This window comes from Symphalangus syndactylus, chromosome 1, assembly GCF_028878055.3.
Source record: "Symphalangus syndactylus isolate Jambi chromosome 1, NHGRI_mSymSyn1-v2.1_pri, whole genome shotgun sequence".
In the NCBI taxonomy this organism is placed as follows: domain Eukaryota; kingdom Metazoa; phylum Chordata; class Mammalia; order Primates; family Hylobatidae; genus Symphalangus; species Symphalangus syndactylus.
The window spans coordinates 127,942,477-127,960,623 of record NC_072423.2 but is presented as its reverse complement, the minus strand read 5'-3'; the positions used below and the strand labels follow the sequence as shown (position 1 = coordinate 127,960,623).

The 18,147-nt window shown below is 45.7% G+C and overlaps 1 protein-coding gene across 3 annotated transcripts in view; it reads right to left on the bottom strand.

Annotated features, from left to right (window-relative positions):
- Positions 1-18,147, bottom strand: part of GLB1 (galactosidase beta 1) — a 126,636-nt gene that overhangs the window by 63,063 nt on the left and 45,426 nt on the right. For 2 of the 3 annotated variants that reach the window (XM_055284677.2, XM_063612620.1), the window contains 5 exons: positions 17,809-17,959; positions 17,217-17,277; positions 14,449-14,543; positions 6,487-6,667; positions 1,926-1,984 (listed from right to left, as the gene is read on the bottom strand). In XM_055284677.2, the coding sequence (XP_055140652.2) occupies positions 1,926-1,984; positions 6,487-6,667; positions 14,449-14,543; positions 17,217-17,277; positions 17,809-17,959 (547 nt within the window). The remainder of the gene's footprint in view (positions 1-1,925; positions 1,985-6,486; positions 6,668-14,448; positions 14,544-17,216; positions 17,278-17,808; positions 17,960-18,147) is intronic. The other variant, XM_055284679.2, reaches the window with a different exon arrangement.

Here is an 18,147-nt window from a genome sequence, read left to right as displayed (position 1 = left end):
TGAGCACTTCCAATACCAGCAATGCCTATGTTCGGTCCTCAGGTTCTAACCTAAAGTAGATCTCATCTTATACAATGCAAGTATTCCTGAAAAGTGGTGGCTACATTAAAATTTAGATAGCTGATCCCCTGTTTAAACACAGTAGGAAAGTCTCATTGGGCAAAGAAACTGGGTAGCAAAATATTTTTATAGAATAACAGCTCCAGGCCGGGTGCGGTGGCTCATGCCTGTGATCTCAGTACTTTGGGAGGCCGAGGTGGGCGGATCACAAGGTCTAGAGATTGAGACCCTCCTGGCCAACATGGTGAAACCCCGTCTCAACTAAAAATACAAACATTAGCTGGGTGTCGTGGTGCGCCCCTGTAGTCCCAGCTATCGGGAGGCTGAGGCAGGAGAATTGCTTGAACCCGGGAGGTGGAGAATGCAGTGAGCTGAGATCGCGCTACTGTACTACAGCCTGGCAACATAGCGAAACTCCATTTAAAATAAAAAATAAAAAAAAGAATAACAGCTCCAAATTCAACCTTTGTAGGAATCCAGATTTTCAGATCTCAGGTTGATTTATAACAAGGAAGACTTGTCCCAGTATTCTGCAAAGCAGGCCTCAAACACTTCATGTTTTTCTTGGGCATTGTCCTGCCAAGCCTTGGTCTAGAGAACAAAAAAGAAGTCTGGACCTTCTTTGGGGACTTCTTGTTTTAGGTTCCAGGAAACAGCTCCACCCAAAGTCTATGAATGCAGGGTCTGCACTGCTCACTAAGCAGAGACTAGACTCAGAAAAGGCTGTTTTATAAATCAGGCTTGTACACAGGTGGGGCAGTCTGACCTAGTGCAGAGAAGGCACAGGATATTAACCCCTTAAACTGGGCTGAGTGACAACAAGAATAGCAACTTCAGCCAAAGACGGGAAGAATGGAGAGAAATGGACTGATAGATTGTTGACACCCACCTGCACCTTGCCACCATCTCCTCCTTCTAGCAGCTACACTGTGTGCCATGAAGCCCTGCAATTCGGTGTGGTCAGCAAACCTACATCCTCAAGGCCATCTGGCTGTTTATTAAAAATAAGAATCTCAGAGCCAGGCACAGTGACTCACACCTGTAATCCCAGCCCTTTGGGAAGCCAAAGTGGGATCACTTGAGGTCAGGAGTTTGAGACAAGCCTGGCCAACATGGTAAAACCTCATCTCTACTAAAAATACAAAAAAATTAGCTGGGCGTGGTGGTGCACACCTGTAATCACGGCTACTTGAGGGGGCTGAGGCACAAGAATCACTGAACCGGGAGGTAGAGGTTGCAGAGAGCCCAGATGGCACCACTGCGCTCCAGCCTGGGCAACAGAGCAAGACTCTGTCTCAAAAAAAAAAAAAAAAAAAAACAAAGAAATGAGAATCTCAGGCCCCAGACCAGACCCAGGAGAACAAAATTTGCTGTGTTTATGAATCACTTGAGGATTAACAAGATCCCCAAGTGATTTGTAAATACTTTAAAGGTGGAGAAGCTCACAAAGAGTCAATTAACACAGACTTGAACTCAGATCCTGGCCTAGCCACACACTGGCTATATGACCCTGGCAAGTGACATAGGTTCCCTGAGCCTCAATAAAAATGGAGACAATAAGACCACTTATGAGAGTTGCCCTGAGGACCAGATGAGACCAGGATGCAGGAGCACAGAACCTGATATGTAACAGGCCATTCATGTTGGTTCCCAGTCTGTTCCACCCCAGTGCAGGAGCTCAATTTCAAATAGAAACATTGTTTCTGCTGTCATTCACATGTCCAGAATGGCTATGACTCCACAATCCCATTAGCTGCTGACCCCAGAGCCAAAAACATCAAGGGCCTACTGCCCAGTTTCAGCAGCATGTAACCTTTCTCTCTTAGCTGCAAACAGCCTCTCCACACCTCACTCTCAATTCTTACCAAGGGTCCTTTGGGCTCACACTTCCTCTGGCTTAGGAAAGCATCTGTGATGTTGCTGCCTGAAAATTGTAAGAGGGAGAAGGTAGGTCAGTCATGGAAATGACACGAAATTAAATAACAAGAGCCCTTCATGGGACTCGGGCCTGAAGCCCTGCTACGGTCAGAATGTTGGTATCCCCCCAAAATTCTCATGTTGGAACTTAACACCCAAGATGATAGTATTAACAGGTGAGGCCACTGGAAGTGATTAAGTCATAAGGGCTCCACCTTCATGAATGGGATTAGTGCCCCTATAAAAAGAGACTCCAGCCTGGCACAGTGGAGACCACCTGGCCAACCTGGTGAAACCCCATCTCTACTAAAAATACAAAAATTAGCCAGGCGTGGTGGCACACACTTGTAATCCCAGCTACTCAGGAGGCTGAGGCAGGAGAATTGCTTGAACCCGGGAGGTGGAGGTTGCAGTGAGCCAAGATCATGCCACTGCACTCCAGCCTGAGCAACAGAGTGAGACTCCATCTCAAAAATATTTTTTTAATTAGAAAAAAATAATTAAATAAATAAATAAAAAGAGGCTCAGTGGAGCTTCCTGACCATGTGAGGGCACAGCAAGAAGGCATGGCACCATTTTTGAAGCAGAGAGCAAGCCCTTGCCAGACACTGAATCTGCTGGCATCTTCATTTTGGACTTCACCACCTCTAGAACTGTGAGCAATAAATTTCTTTTGTTTATAAATTACCCAGTCTAAGGTATTTTGTTATAGCAGCCCACACTGACTAAGACAGGCCCCTTTCCCTTCCCACACCCCGTGGGCCTGGAATACTTCCAAGCTAGCTTCAGATTGGACCCATTTGAGGATGTGTGTGGACCAGAGAACATTGCTTCCTCTCTGAGGAGGTCCCTGTGGCCTTTCCGCTCTGCACAAGAGTTCCCTTCACAGGCCTGTCTTCTTTATCTGTGTTTCCCCAGGGCCTGGACACATATCTTGTGGGCTTATCTCTTCACAAGAACATCTGGTTGACCTGGATGCACCCCACAGGATGAGCCTAGTTTGAAGATACTTACACCCTCAATAACACCATACATGATACCGCCACAAATATTTGCCAGTTAATTAACAAATCAAAGGGATGTGGGGGCTCTAATTGTGTTTACCCCTGAATAATGGAGTATACTCTGCATTCTAATTTGTACATCAGCCATTCCAAACCACTTGCTCTCAAGTTTTCCTCATGAAATATCCCATTAGGGGTGTCTTGTCTTGCCTCTCGTGTCTTCTATTTTCCCTTCCTCTCTAAAACAAAAAAGAATTTCTCCACAGAGAAGGAATGGGCTGCCAAACATTGGGGAAAGAGGAAGCATGAGCAATGTCCACACCAACCCGAGCAGAGGATGCCCTGGCCCCACACTTCACAACCCAGTTCCCACAGCAGGTATCCCAGGGTGGACATGGCCCCAGCCAAGACCCTCTGATAACCACTTGCTCTGAGATGGGCCTTTGGCTTCTCTATAAGGCCAGCTTTCAGGACAGAATATGATGATCGAGAAAGAGAAGAATCTCACTGGCTGTCTTTCTCACTATTAAGCATTAGGTGGCATTCAGATCTTTAATCACTGTTCTCATGAGACCCACCGGGCAATGCCCCTCTCCCACATAAAGCAATGAAGCTGGCAAAAGCCTCAGACTGGAGGGCCCGTCTGCCCCAGGCACCCTGGCCTTGTGGTTGTCTATTCTCCAAACCCTAGCAGTGACAGTCACACTGTTACCTCACATACAAATCATGCTTAAAACACAATCATAATCACCTTCAATTTGTTCCTCCCAACAGAAAAATGCTGTGCTTTTTCATCGCTGTGATGAGAAGCCTGGCCAAAGCAGGAGGAAACCGGTACGTCACTTCCTCTGCAGCGCTTTGTGTTAGGTTGGTGCAAAAGTAATTGTGATTTTTGTCATGGTTTTTTTTCTTTTTTTTTTTTTTTTGAGATAGAGTTTCGCTCTGTTGCCCAGGCTGGAGTGCAGTGGTGCGATCTCAGCTCACTGCAACCTCCACCTCCCGGGTTCAAGCAATTCTCCTGCCTCAACCTCCTGAGTAGCTGGGATTACAGAAGTGCGCCACCACGATTTTTGTACCAGCTAAATTTTGTATCTTTAGTAGAGATGGGGTTTCACCATGTTGGCCAGGCTGGTCTCAAACTCCTGACCTTGTGATCCGCCTGCCTTGGCCTCCCAAACTGCTGGGATTATAGGTGGGAGGCACTGCACTGGGCCCGTTTTTTTTTTTTTTTTAAAAAGGCAAAAACCACAATCACTTTTGCACCAACCTAACAGATGAGTCCTTTTATCACCAAATGCTCTTGAAACACTCCATTCACTTAAGGTCAGTTCTTTTCTGTTCTTCTCTTTTTCGATAAGGTAGAAGAACCTCTTTAAAAATGTGATTACAGACTGGGCATGGTGGCTCATGCCTGTAATCCCAACACTTTGGGAGGCCAAGGCAGGCAGATCACGTGAGGTCAGGAGTTTGAAACCAGCCTGGCCGACGTGGTGAAACCCTGTCTCTACTAAAAATACAAAAATTAGCCAGGCATGGTGGCAGGTGCCTGTAATCCCAGCTACTTGGGAGGCTGAGGTAGGAGAATGCTTGAACCCGGGAGGCAGAGGTTGCAGTGAGCCAGGATCATGTCATTGTACTCCAGCTTGGGCAACAAGAGTGAAACTCCATCTCAAAAAAAGAAAAAAAGCAACACCAGGCTAATTTCCTCATTTCAGTCTTCTGTACATCCCTCTCAAGAGAGGCAAGCATTGGATGTGCAATGCACATGAAGTGCCTTATACCTCAGAGTGGAGAACATCAGGGTCTTTATGCTACTCAAGGAACTGGTCTTTTTTTCGTGTGTGTATCTTTTTTTTTTTGAGATGGGGTCTTGCTCTGTTGCCCAGGTTGGGGTGCAGTGGCACAATCACAGCTCACCGCAGCCTTGAACTCATGGGCTCAAGTGATCTTCCCACCTCATCCTCCCTAGTAGCTAGGACTACAGGCACTTGACACCATGTCTAGCCTGTAACTTTTTATTCTGCAGTAATTTCAAACTTACAGAATGTTGTAAGAACAGTACAAAAAAACTTTTGTATTCCCTTCACCTAGATTTCCCAATTGTTAGCATTTTACTAGAAATACACTATCAGTTTCTCTATAAAAATGTACATTTTTCTGAGCCATCTAAGAATAAATTGCAGATGTGATGGCCCTTTATCCCTAAATACTTCAGTGTTCATTCTCTCAGAACAAACGCATTCTTTAAATAAACACGATATACTTATAAAAATCAGGAAATTACACTGATACAATAATCTATAGTCTTTATTCAAAGATTGCAGTTTCTCAATAATGTCTTTCATAGCCACACACACAAAAAAAGTCTAGTTAGACATTTAGCTGTTGATATGGTTTGGATCTGTGTTAGACCTGTGTCCCCACCAAATCTCATGTCAAACTGTAATCCCCAGTGTTGGAGGTAGGGCCTGGTGGCAGGCGACTGGATCATGGGAGCAGAGTTCTTGTGAATGGGTTAGCACCATCCCCTCAGTGCTATTCTCCTGATAGTGAGTGAATGAGTTATGCGATCTGGTTGTTTAAAAGTGTGTAGCACTTCCCCTCCTATCTCTTCCTCCTGCTCTGGCCATGGAAGACGTGCCTGCTTTTCCTTTGCCTTCTGCCATGATTTGAAGTTTCCTAAGGCCTCCCCAGAAGCTGGTGCCACCAGGCTTCCTATACAGCCTGTGAGTCAATTAAACCTCTTTTCTTTGTAAATTACCCAGTCTCTGGTATTTATTTAGAGCAGTGCAAGCATGGACGAATACAGCTGTCATATCCTTTACGAAAACCGCTCCCCTAAATAAGTCTCTCTTAATCTTACTTATGGCCAGAAGCATCCTAACCACATTGCCCACCCATCTGTAACTTTCACTTGCAGCATCTCCACAGTTTGCACAGCACTGTGTAAGGAATCTGGCACAGCCTTTGTAGCATCTGCCAAACCATCTCCAGCCCTGACAGTTCAGTGTTCTAAGTTATGCAGAAAGATAACAAAGTGTAAGGTAAGTTCCCAGCCAGTGGCCAACCTCAAGGTTGGCTACGGCCAAGGCATAACCCCAAGTGTCCTGCCAAGGCGGGAGGACAGGGAGGGCAGAAAGAGCAGAAAAGCGCACCCCAGACACAGCCTAAAAGGTAACTGCCTCAAGGTAGAGCTTCTCACAGCTGGAGCCGCCCACCTGCTTCTTCATCTTGGGTGGGCCAGCCCAGCCCCTGAGACAGCAGTACTCCATGTTCCAGGCTAGCTCCACCAGTGCTGAAGATGCAGCTACCCTGGAAGCTCTTGGTCTACAGATAACCCTCTGTTACTGAGGGGTGCAAGTATTCTATTCTATCTGTTTCTTGAAAAATGAAAACGTGAAAAATCTCAATCTGCCCATGACACTTAAAACAACAGCTGCCCAGAGCAACTGACTGAGTAAAAAGCTGATTTTAAGCTGCAATTTCTGTTACTACAAACACCAACCTGTTCCAAAGTCCACCGTGGTGTAGAGGCCCTGCAGGGCCCCACATTCCAGGAATGTTTTATGTGCTCCATCAGTGGTGAACAGAACCACATCATCCCCCAGATGGTGGCGAAAGCGCTTCTGCAGGAAGCGCAGGTAGTCAAAATCACAGGCAAAGTAGCTGCCATATTCATTTTCAACCTGTGAGTGAAAAAAGAGCAGGGAAAAATGAGGAGATCCCAATGTGGCCACCCTAATGCAAGCTTTTGTGTGGGAAAATATCTGAGCATCTGCTAAGATGACAAGGCTTAATGATTGCCAGGAAACTTTCCTTCACCCAGACCTCAAAACTGACTAAAAAAAAAACACCAACAATTCACCATAAAAGTTTACCTCCTATTAACCCTCTCCCACCACTGAGAAATAAGAAAAACAAAAAAACACCAAACTGGTGTTCAGATTGTAGTGGTATTCTTCCCTAGAATAGAAAGTAGATACTTTAAACATCACATAAATAATACCTTCTCATGGTAGAAATGTTAGAAAAATGAAAAGAAAACAGGAAAAGTATCCATTAATTCCATTGCCCGGAGATAATCACTGCAAGCATTTTAGTATACAGCCGTCTAGATTTCCACAGACCCACACACTTCCCAAATATACACAAATAATATACAGCAGTGTTTTCTTTCTTCAAAACTGGCATCATATTATATGCACCAGTTGTAATTGTGTTTTCCCTTAATATACTATGCAAAACCTCCATGGCAATAAGAAGTGTGAATGCCAGGGGCAGACACAGCATGTTTATTTGAACTGCTGTCACACACACACCAGTGTTCAGTTTGTGCTCAATAACATCAGTGGTTCTCGGGCCGGGCGCGGTGGCTCACGCTTGTAATCCCAGCACTTTGGGAGGCCGAGGCGGGTGGATCACGAGGTCAGGAGATCGAGACCACAGTGAAACCCCGTCTCTACTAAAAATACAAAAAAATTAGCCGGGCGTGGTGGCGGGCGCCTGTAGTCCCAGCTACTCGGGAGGCTGAGGCAGGAGAATGGCGTGAACCCGGGAGGCGGAGCTTGCAGTGAGCCGAGATTGCGCCACTGCACTCCAGCCTGGGCGACAGAGCGAGACTCCGTCTCGAAAAAAGAAAAAAAAAAAAAGAAAAAAAAAAAAAAAAAATAACATCAGTGGTTCTCAACCAGAAGCTCTTTAGCCCCACAGGGGACATGTGGCTATGTCTGGAAATGTTTGTGGTTGTCATACCTCGGCAGACATGCTCATGGCATCCAGTGGGTAGAGGCCCAGGGATGCTGCTAGACATCCCACAGTGCACATGGAAGCCCCACAGTGAAGAATTATCAGGTGCAACATAGCAATAGTGCTGAGGGTGGGGTCCCTGCTCTGAAGCATGCATTCCCAATGAGGTGGGTAGCATCCCCAAGGGGGTAAAAATTGATGCTTTGGGGATAAAAAAAATATATTCCTTATTTATATAAAACATATGTATATATACACACACACACACAGAGCAAATAAACCAATATACAATATCTCAGGTATTAAAATTTCATGGTGGAGACGAGAAGGCAATTAGAAAAAAAGTTTAGAAGGGATCCTTGGGCGCAATGATGAAAAAAACAGGTTAAGAAACATTGCTCTCAAGCAATAAAACAAATGAACTTCAGCTCTACCCAATACACCAAAGAACCTTAGGAATATAATGTGAAGTGAAAGAAGCATGACACTGAAAAATACATACAGTACAATCCCCTTTAGAGAAAATTCAAAACAATCAAAACCAAACTATAAAGTCTGAGTACACACATAGGTGGTAAAAGTATAAAGAAAAGCAGAAAACCAATGGTCATAAGAGTCAGGACAGTGCGATGAAATGGTGTATGATCAACAAGGACACCTGGGAAGCTTCTAGGACACTGGCCACGTGCTGTTTCCTGACCTTGGTTGGTGTTTATGTGGGTGTTCACACCATAGTGATTCATTATACAGCATATTTACATATGTATGCTATATTTCATTTATAAAAAATTTAAAAATACCCAACCATAAAATTTTAACATGCACATAATACAAAAATATTTGTGATCCTGGAAATACGTGATCTTTAAACATAAGCACAAGAAACTGTGAGTCCCAGAAAAGAGGTGCTTAGCCTGAGTGCCTGGGAGAGATTGTTAGGGAAGGTTCCTTGGAGGGACAGCCCGAGGTAGTTCTAGAAGAAAAGGCTCTGAACTTGGGAAGGGAATGGGTAGAGGGTATTCCTATATATTTGACATCACCAACAGCTCGACTTCGTCCACGTGCAGAGTTGGAGAGGGGGAGAAGAATGGTGAGTGATGAAAATGAATTAAATGCTGCTGTCATTATCTGCACAGTCCTGCCTCCCACATGGTTTCATGAATGATCCTTCTCTCAGAGAGAATCCCTCTGGAAATACTTTCAGATTTGGGGTTCAAGAAGTAAAACAGACTGTAGGACGCATGCCCAGGACAGAGACTTCACTGGTCATGAAATCATCCTGGAAGAGGAAATATTTGCTGCTTACAAGAGTGGAAAACTCCCACTGATGAGTTCCATGAAAGTTCCTTTTGCAATAATTTAGATAAATGCTAAGAAGAGCTTTGTAAATACTGGCAAGGTTCTTTTCTCCTCCTTTATAAGTGCTACTTACATGACTGTGTCTCCTTTTTATCATCTGGCTGTCAAGAAATTCAGAGCTGAAGATCTTAAAAGTGAGCTCCAGCAACTAAATGGTCTCACAGCCTCTGCACCTCGTGTTCTCTTTCTCCCACCCCCATGCCCCAACCCAACCTCGGTTTTCTTATCATCTTGCTTTTCCAGGTCTTATTTATCCATTATCATCATTGTATCATATACCCTAAAATAAACAGGCTTGTTAAAAATGCGTACACATAATTTGGTTAGGTTTTGAGAGAGCGAGAAAAGCACAATTGCGAGGCAGCTTAGATTTCTAGTCACGGGCACAGCTGGCAAAGGCCCAACTGTCTACATGCAAATCTGAGCTCTGCCACTTCCTACCCATGGGACTCCACCTGTAAAGTGTACCTAACTCGTTGGGTTATCATGAGGATTAACTGAGTCAATAAATGACTAGAACTTTGCACAGATCTGGCATCTAGTAAGTGCTCAAAATGCTAGCAGCTAAGACTCTACTCAAGTTCTATGTTACTACCAATTAGGAAAAAAAAAAGGTGTGTGAAGGCTGGGGGTGGGGGAAACACACAAATGAAAAGGCTTGAAAAACCCATAGAAAAAGTCATGGCTAGGTTCAGAGGAACACTGATGTTTCTAGAGCAGGAGTCAACACACTTTTTAAATAAAACACCAGGCTGGGCGTGGTGGCTCACGCCTGTAATCCTAGTACTTTGGGAGGCTGAGGCGGGTGGATCATCTGAGGTCAGGAGTTTGAAACCATCCTGGCCAACATGGTGAAACCCCATCTCTACTAAAAATACAAAAAAAATTAGCCAGGCATGGTGGCAGGTGCCTGTAATCCCAGCTATCTGAGAGGCTGAGACGCAAGAATTGCTTGAACCCAGGAGGCAGAGGTTGCCATGAGCAGAGATTGCACCACTGGACTCCAGCCTGGGTGACAGAGAAAACAAACAAAAAACCACCAGAGAGTAAATATTTTAGGTGTTGCAGCCACAGAGGTCTCCATCTCAACTACTCAACTCTGCCACTACAGTACAAAAGTGGCCACAGACAATATATAAACAGTGTGGCGATTCCAATATACTTTTACTTACAAAAAAATGTAGGTGGCAGCCATAATTTGCAGGTCTTTGTTTCGGAGTAACTGTCTCCATTCTGTAAGCTCCTTAAGCACCAGAGACTTTTAAAGATGTTGATCTTCCAAACAGTCATAAATAGGCTTATTACCTCATGATGAATGCCCTGTTAATTGGATGAAGTTAAGTTGTGGGTGGAAGGTCGTCCACTCCTAATTATTTTCACCTTGGATATTATCAATGGCTTTAGTTTTTTCAGGTAGAAACTGAGATAAACATCCACATATGCAAACCATCATAGGTGGCACTGGCTCAGCTAATCCCCCCAAAAGAGAAACATCTGAATATCTGACTGACTCATGACGATGAATAAAGGCACAGATCTGGCTTCCTGTATCTGTAATACAACAGTGTTGAGGGCCCTAAATGTTCTCAGACAGGGATTTGAGCCTTCTGGTCTGACTCATTTTTACCCTGGCTGCAAACATGTAGCTCCTCCCTGGCCATCTCAAACTCTGAGCACCGAGAGAGAAAACCAGCATCAAGAATTGACGAAAGCCACCATTTTCTACCCTTCAACATGAATTAAGACAGAGACAGGCCGGGCGCGGTGGCTCGCGCTTGTAATCCCAGCACTTTGGGAGGCCGAGGCGGGCGGATCATGAGGTCAGGAGATCGAGACCATGGTGAAACCCCGTCTCTACTAAAAAATAGAAAAAAAAATTAGCCGGGCGTGGTGGCGGGCGCCTGTAGTCCCAGCTACTCGGAGAGGCTGAGGCAGGAGAATGGCGTGAACCCGGGAGGGGGAGCTTGCAGTGAGCCGAGATTGCGCCACTGCACTCCAGCCTGGGCGACAGAGCGAGACTCCGTCTCAAAAAAAAAAAAAAAAAAAAAGACAGAGACAGAAATCAGCTTTTACAGAAATCTTTATTTTTTTGAGACAGAGTCTCACTTTTTTGCCCAGGTTGGAGTGCAGTGAGTGGTGTGATCACGGCTCACCGCAGCCCCAACCTCCCAGGCTCAAGTGATTCTCCTGTCTCTGCCCTCTGAATGGCTGGGAACACAGGTGCATGGCAGCATACCCAGCTAATTTTTAAATTTTTTGTAGAGATGGAGTTTCACTATGTTGCCTAGGCTGGTCTTGAACTCCTGGGCTCAAGAGATCCTCCTGCCTCGGCCTCCCAAAGTGCTGGGATTACGGGCATTGAGCCATCAGCCTTGGCCCTTTTACAGAAATCTTTACACATAGAAATACTGTCTACAGGCCTGGCACAGTGGCTCACGGCTTTAATCCCAGCACTTTGGGAGGCTGAGGCTGGCGCATCACGAGGTCAAGAGATTCAGACCATCCTGAGCAACGCGGTGAAAGAAACCTCATCTCTACTAAAAACACACAGAATTAGCTGGCGTGGTTGCCCGCACCTGTAGTCCCAGCTACTCAGGAGGCTGAGGCAGGAGGATCGCTTGAACCCGGGAGGTGGAGGTTGCAGTGAGCCGAGATCTCGTCACTGCACTCAGCCTGGTAACAGAGTGAGACTCTGTCTCAAAAAACAAAAACAATAACAACAACAAAAAGAATTACTGTCTACAAATCCCCCGGTTCCTTCTTATCAAAGCAATCAGCTTCTATTCCATTCCAGAGCCATTCGGTGGGTATGTGATGTTCACAAACGCATGATGTGCCCTCATGGCTACCAGGCAGAGGCGTGGAGGGCCAGCAATCTAGAGACACAGTGTCAGGGATGAAACTGCTCCCACATGTGCTTCACAAAAGGAGGCGCCAGTGATGGTTCTGAAAGTCCTACGGAAGCCAATATGTCAACTGGGACGGCTTCCAGACAGAGGGAACATGTATAGGAACTGTGCGTCAGAAGGTAAGTAGGACAACCATGAAAGATGATGAAAGAATTTTGAACGATATGAAAAAATGCTCATGACAAAGAATGAAGCAAAAAAAGCCACACAGAAAATAGGTCACATGGAATGAACTTACTCTGTAAGAAAGAAGAAAAAAACGGCATAAAAAATATTCAAGGAAACTCCCAAAATGTGAAGAGCTTTGCCTATGGCTCCTGAGGTTTGAGTAACAATTATGTTTTTTCTGCTTTTTTATGTCTCTCTATACTTGTTTATTTTGTAAACAAGGGGCAAAAATGATTAGGTGGGATTCAAGCATGTGGAGATGGGAAGGGGAGAGGAGGAGGAGGAGGACAGAGTCACCTGGCAGGACCCAGGGTCAAGTTAAAGTCATCTGAGGTTGCTAGGGATGGACACAAGAAGAAATATCTCCACAACAGTCAACTTCATTCTCCTCTGCAGAATTAATACTTGATTATACTTTTTGTGGCATTTCCAAAACCAAAAGGGGCAGAAAAGTTGTGAGCAGAAATTAAAAGTGATTCAAGGAGAAGCAGAGACTGAAAAAAAGAGGGCATCAAAAGAGGGCTTGCACCTGAGACCAGAAGAAAGGAAGATGACACAGCCATGCAGAGCAAAGACGCACTCAAGTTTCAGACTTGATATCTTCATGTAGGAAAATGTGGTTCCTATTAGCTTAACCAGTACAGACTCAAGGCGGTAAAAGATAGGGGCATGTGGGGCGACTCACACATCCCTCTGTGAGCAGCAACCTGGCCTCTCTCAAGAAGACATCTCCTCCCACCACAAAGCCTCAGAACGGACATCCTGGCCAGTGCAGCCCTCTCAGCACCTCTGTCCACCTACACCTGAAAGGCAAGGCAGTGCCCACGCTCCCACTCTACCATGATGCATCCCCACAAGCTGCCTATAGTACTGTTCATAAGAAGGAAGCCTGGCCCACACTCCCCTAGGGAGTGCCACTTTGCATCCCTGGGATGTCCAGGATGCAGCCACTTTTACATAACTTTACTCTTTTTCCATAAAAGCATCCTTGGTCATGGCCGGGCATGGTGGCTCACGCCTGTAATCCCAGCAATTTGGGAGGCTGAGGTGGGTGGATCACCTGAGGTCAGGAGTTTGAGACCAGCCTGGTCAACATGGTGAAACCTTGTCTCTACTAAAAATACAAAAACATAGCCAGGCATCGTGGTGCACACCTGTAATGCCAGCTACTTGGGAGGCTGACATAGGAGGGTCACCTGAACCTGGGAGGCAGAGGTTGCAGTGAGCCGAGATCGTGCCACTGCATTCCAGCCTGGGCGACAGAGACTCTGTCTCAAAAAAAAAAACCTTTACTCTTTTCCATAAGAGCATCCTTGGTCATAGCCGGGCACGGTGGCTCACGCCTGTAATCCCAGCACTTTGGGAGGCCAAGGCGGGCAGATCACCTGAGGTCAGGAGTTTGAGACCAGCCTGGCCAATATGGCGAAACCCCGTCTCTACTAAAAATACAAAAATTAGCCAGGCATGGTGGCATGCGCCTGTAATCCCAGCTACATGGGAGGCTGAGGTGGAAGAATTGCCTGAACTCAGGAGGCGGAGGGTGCAGTAAGCCGAGATTGCCCCACTGCACTCCAGCCTGGGCAACGGAATGAGACTCTCAAAAAAAAAAAAAAAAAAAAAAAAAAAGAGCATCCGTGGCATCCTTGGTCAATGTGTCCAATGAATATGGTTTTATGTTTCACCTAAGTATTTTACCAACACCAAAAACTGTTGAAGTTCAATGTACACCACAGTATATTAGTCCTTGCAGAGCCAAGAACACATGGAAGAAGGAGAATGGGGCAGGAAGCAAGAGAGGAAACATAACAGCCCCAATTGACCACATCCTTTTCCATTCCAGGGTTATCTGACTGCCAAGGCAGTGCCGATACCAAAGTGTTTCAGTCCACACTGCATGCCTGCTGCCAGAAAACAATATTGCAGGAGAAACAGAGACAAACTCTGGGATCCACAGAATTAGGGCGCTATCCTAATCCTGCCACCTGCTGGCTGGGTGATCTTGGCCAAGTCACTTAACCTTTTCAAACTCCCTCACTGAAAAGAGACGGTGGTTGGAAGAACTGAATAGCATTTACAAGGCACCCAGCACAAAGCCTGCCACATAGCAGGCATTCAAAAATGGCAATGCCTTCCCAAATGCAATTGAACTAAAAGCACTATCTGTGGCGTTACCTCTTAAAGAAACAGATCTATGAGTCTCATGTCTGCATCACTTCTATCATTTATATAATGTAGATGGATGAGAACCCCTCCCCCAATCCATCCATGCTCAACTCCAGGGTTACCTGCACTGTTATAACTGGCCCTCCATTCTGATAGAGGAGAGGCTTCATCTTGGGCAGAAGGACTCCCAACCACTTGTCCACAGCTGCCAGGTAATCTGGAAAACAAGAAAAGTTTAACACAAGCTTGTCCAACCCCAGCCTGCAAGCCACATGCAGCCCAGGATGGCTTTGAATGTGGCCCAACACAAATTCGTAAACTTTTTAAAAACATTCTGAGTTTTCTGGCTGGGTGCAGTGGCTCACGCCTGTAATCCTAGCACTTTGGGAGGCTGAGGCAGGCAGATCACCTGATGTCGGGAGTTCGAGACCAGCCTGACCAACATGGAGAAACTCTGTCTCTACTAAAAATGCAAAATTAGCCAGGCGTGGTGGTGCATGCCTGTAATCCCAGCTACTTGGGAGGCTGAGGCAGGAGAATTGCTTGAACCTGGGAGGTGGAGGTTGCGGTGAGCCAAGATCGCACCATTGCACTCCAGCCTGGGCAACAAGAGTGAAACTCTGTCTCAAAAAAAAAAAAAAATTATGATTTAGTACAAAGAGACACCAGTGCAGCCTTATTACACCAGGGCTGGCAGCAGAGATCAGGATATACAGGACTCGACAAGTACCTTCTGAAGTAAAAGTCTCATAAAAGTTGTCCTGCATGTAGTTGTCTCCTCAGCTGAGCTCCTCAGGGGACGAGGACTAGTGCGCCTGTATCCATCTGCTATGGTTGGAATGTTTGTCCCTCTGAAACTCATGTTGAAATCAAATCCCCAATGTGGTAGTATTGAGAGGTGGGGCCTTTAAGAGGTGTTGGGTCATGAGGGCTCAGCCCTCATAAGTAGATCAATCCACTCATGGATTAATAGATTAATAGGTTAATGGATTCATGGGTCATCATGGGAATGGGACTGGTGGCTTTATAAGAAGAGGGAGAGAGATCTGAGCTAGGATACTCAGCCCCCTCACCATGTGACGCCCTGTGCCCCCTCAGGACTCTGCAGAGTCCCCACCAGCAAGAAGGCCCTCACCAGATACAGCCCCTCCACCTTGAACTTCTCGGCCTCCATAACTGTAGGAAATAAATGCTTTTCTTTATAAATTACTCAGTTTCAGGTATTCTGTTACAAGCAACAGAAAACGGAATAAGACACCATCCTTGCCATAGGACACAAAGCCTGGAGCATAGAACATATCCAAGCAACGTTTGCTGAATGAAGAAAAGAGTGACTGAACAGTGTATCCTCTTCTCAGTCACAGGAAGGCTTTTTTCCTGTATAAAATGAAGTTCTAATAAATTATATATTTATATTGTCAAATAGGAATAATAAAAGTGCATGCCACATAAAGTTGGCATAAAGATTAAATGAGTTACTACATGTGAAAACACCAATGATATGCTAAGCACGCAAAACATGAAGGTACTGGAGTAAGACAAAGAAAAAAACTATCATTTACACATTGCTCTATAAAAGTGGCCAAAAAATAGAAAGCATTGCAGCTACCAAGCAATCCAATGACACCATCCCAGAAACTGCCTTTTTGTTTTTCTTTTCTTTTTTTCTTTTTTTTGACACAGAGTTTCACTCTTGCTGCCCAGGCAGGAGTGCAATGGCGCAATCTGGGCTCACTGCAACCTCTGCCTCCCAGCTTCAAGCAATTCTCCTGCCTCAGCCTCCCAAGTAGCTGGGATTACAGGCATGCACCACCACACCCGGCTAATTTTGTATTTTTAGTAGAGACAGAGTTTCTTTATGTTGGTCAGGCTGGTCTCAAACTCCTGACCTCAGGTGATCCACCTGCCTCAGCCTCTCAAAGTGCTGGGATTACAGGCATGAGCCACTATGCCCAGCCTTATTTCTTTTTTTGAGACAAAGTCCCTCTCTGTTGCCCAGGCTGGAGTGCAGTGGTCCATTCATGGCTCACTGCAGCCTCAACCTCCCAGTCTCAAGCAATCCTCCCACCTCAGCCTCCCAGACTACAGGCACGTGCCAGCACACCTGGCTAATTTTTAAATTTTTTATAGAGATAGGGTCTCGCTATGTTACCTAGGTTGGTATCAAACTCCCGGGCTCAAGCAATCCCTCCACCTTGGCATCCCAAAGTGCTGAGATTACAGGTGTGAGTCACCATGCCTGGCTTGTCATTTTGATTAGCTGGATGCTATCACTGGCTGTGGAATATGCTAAGTAAATAGGAAGAGAAAGCATTGAAGTCAGTTGGTCAACCGCAAACAGGGCTCAATGCCAATTCAAAGAATTACCAGTTTATCAGTAAGATCTGGTTAAGTAGTTCAAAGCCTAATTTCCTAGAGGTTTAGTTTGTTGCTATGCACCGGTCAGTGATAAACACTCAGACTTTCACTAAACTTTCAAAAGTATTTGTGCAGAGGTACCCTAGCCTTCAAAATACCTCCCCCTTTTGATATAAATTGTTGAAGCTTTTTTGTTTGTTTGTTTTGAGACAGAGTCACGCTCTGTCGCCCAGGCTATACTGCATTGACACAATCTCGGTTCACTGCAACCTCCACCTCCGGGGTTCAAGCAATCCTCCTGCCTCAGCCTCCTGAGTAGCTGGGATTACAGGTGCCCACCACCACGCCCAGCTGATTTTTTGTATTTTTAGTAGAGGCGAGGTTTTGCCATGCTGGCCAGCCTGGTCTCGAACTCCCAACCTCAGGTAATCCACCCGCCTCAGCCTCCCAAAGTGCTAGGATTACAGGCGTGAGCCACCGCACCTAGCCTGAAGCTTTTATAAATCTTCTCAAGACATCTATAACAACCTACCTGGGTCAGAAGAGCGGAGAAGAATAGACTCTTTCTCTAGCAGCCAAGCAGGTAATCCTCCCTAGTTCAGGGAAAACAAGCCATTATAATGTCCGTTCCATGAAGGGTGCTCAGAGGAGATAGAAATTACTATTAGTAGTTATGGAAAAGAATAAAAGCTTCAAGGGACAAGGGGTATTTGAGCTGGGCTTTTTGGTTTATAACTTGCAGAGAAGTTAGAAATTGGAATGTAGGACAATTAAGATCACTCTGCATGAATGCCATGTTTTAAGGACCAAAGCCCTTTTCATAAAGATTTTCCAATTTAATTTCACAAATACCCTGTGAGGTAGATAGAGAAGATTCCATTAACTGCTTCTTACAGATGAGCAAGCTGAGTTATGTGAGTGACTACCAAGAGGAGAGCCCATACCCTGACCCCGGCCTGTTTCTCTCTGCCTGGGCACCCTGCCAAGGTAAAAGACACCTGTGCTGGGTACAGTCCCAGGCCCTATGCTCTCTGAAATGCAGGTCTGCTTTAATTCCCTTTGCCCCAGAGCTGCTGCCTGCCAGCTCACACACACCAGGTAGAGCCCAGTCTAGCCACACTCACCATTTCCCACTCTGCACAGATGTAGGGCCCGGGCCTCAGGATAACCAGCAGTCCCAGCTCATGAGCCAGCCGAAGAAAATATTCCACATCATGGTCCTCAGAAAACTGGTACTGTCCTGGCCAGGGCTCATGAAAGTTCCAGGGCACATACCTGCCAAGACACACACAGCCCCTTCCTGGATATTTGGCAGAGTCAAGAAGAAGGAAGGGTGGGGAAAGGGCCTCATTAGGACTATTGCTAACACATGGATAAGAGGGAGAAGGCGCTTTGGAAGAAAAATTATCCAAGGCTGGGCACAGTGGCTCAGGCCTCTAATCCCAGCACTCTGGGAAGCCACG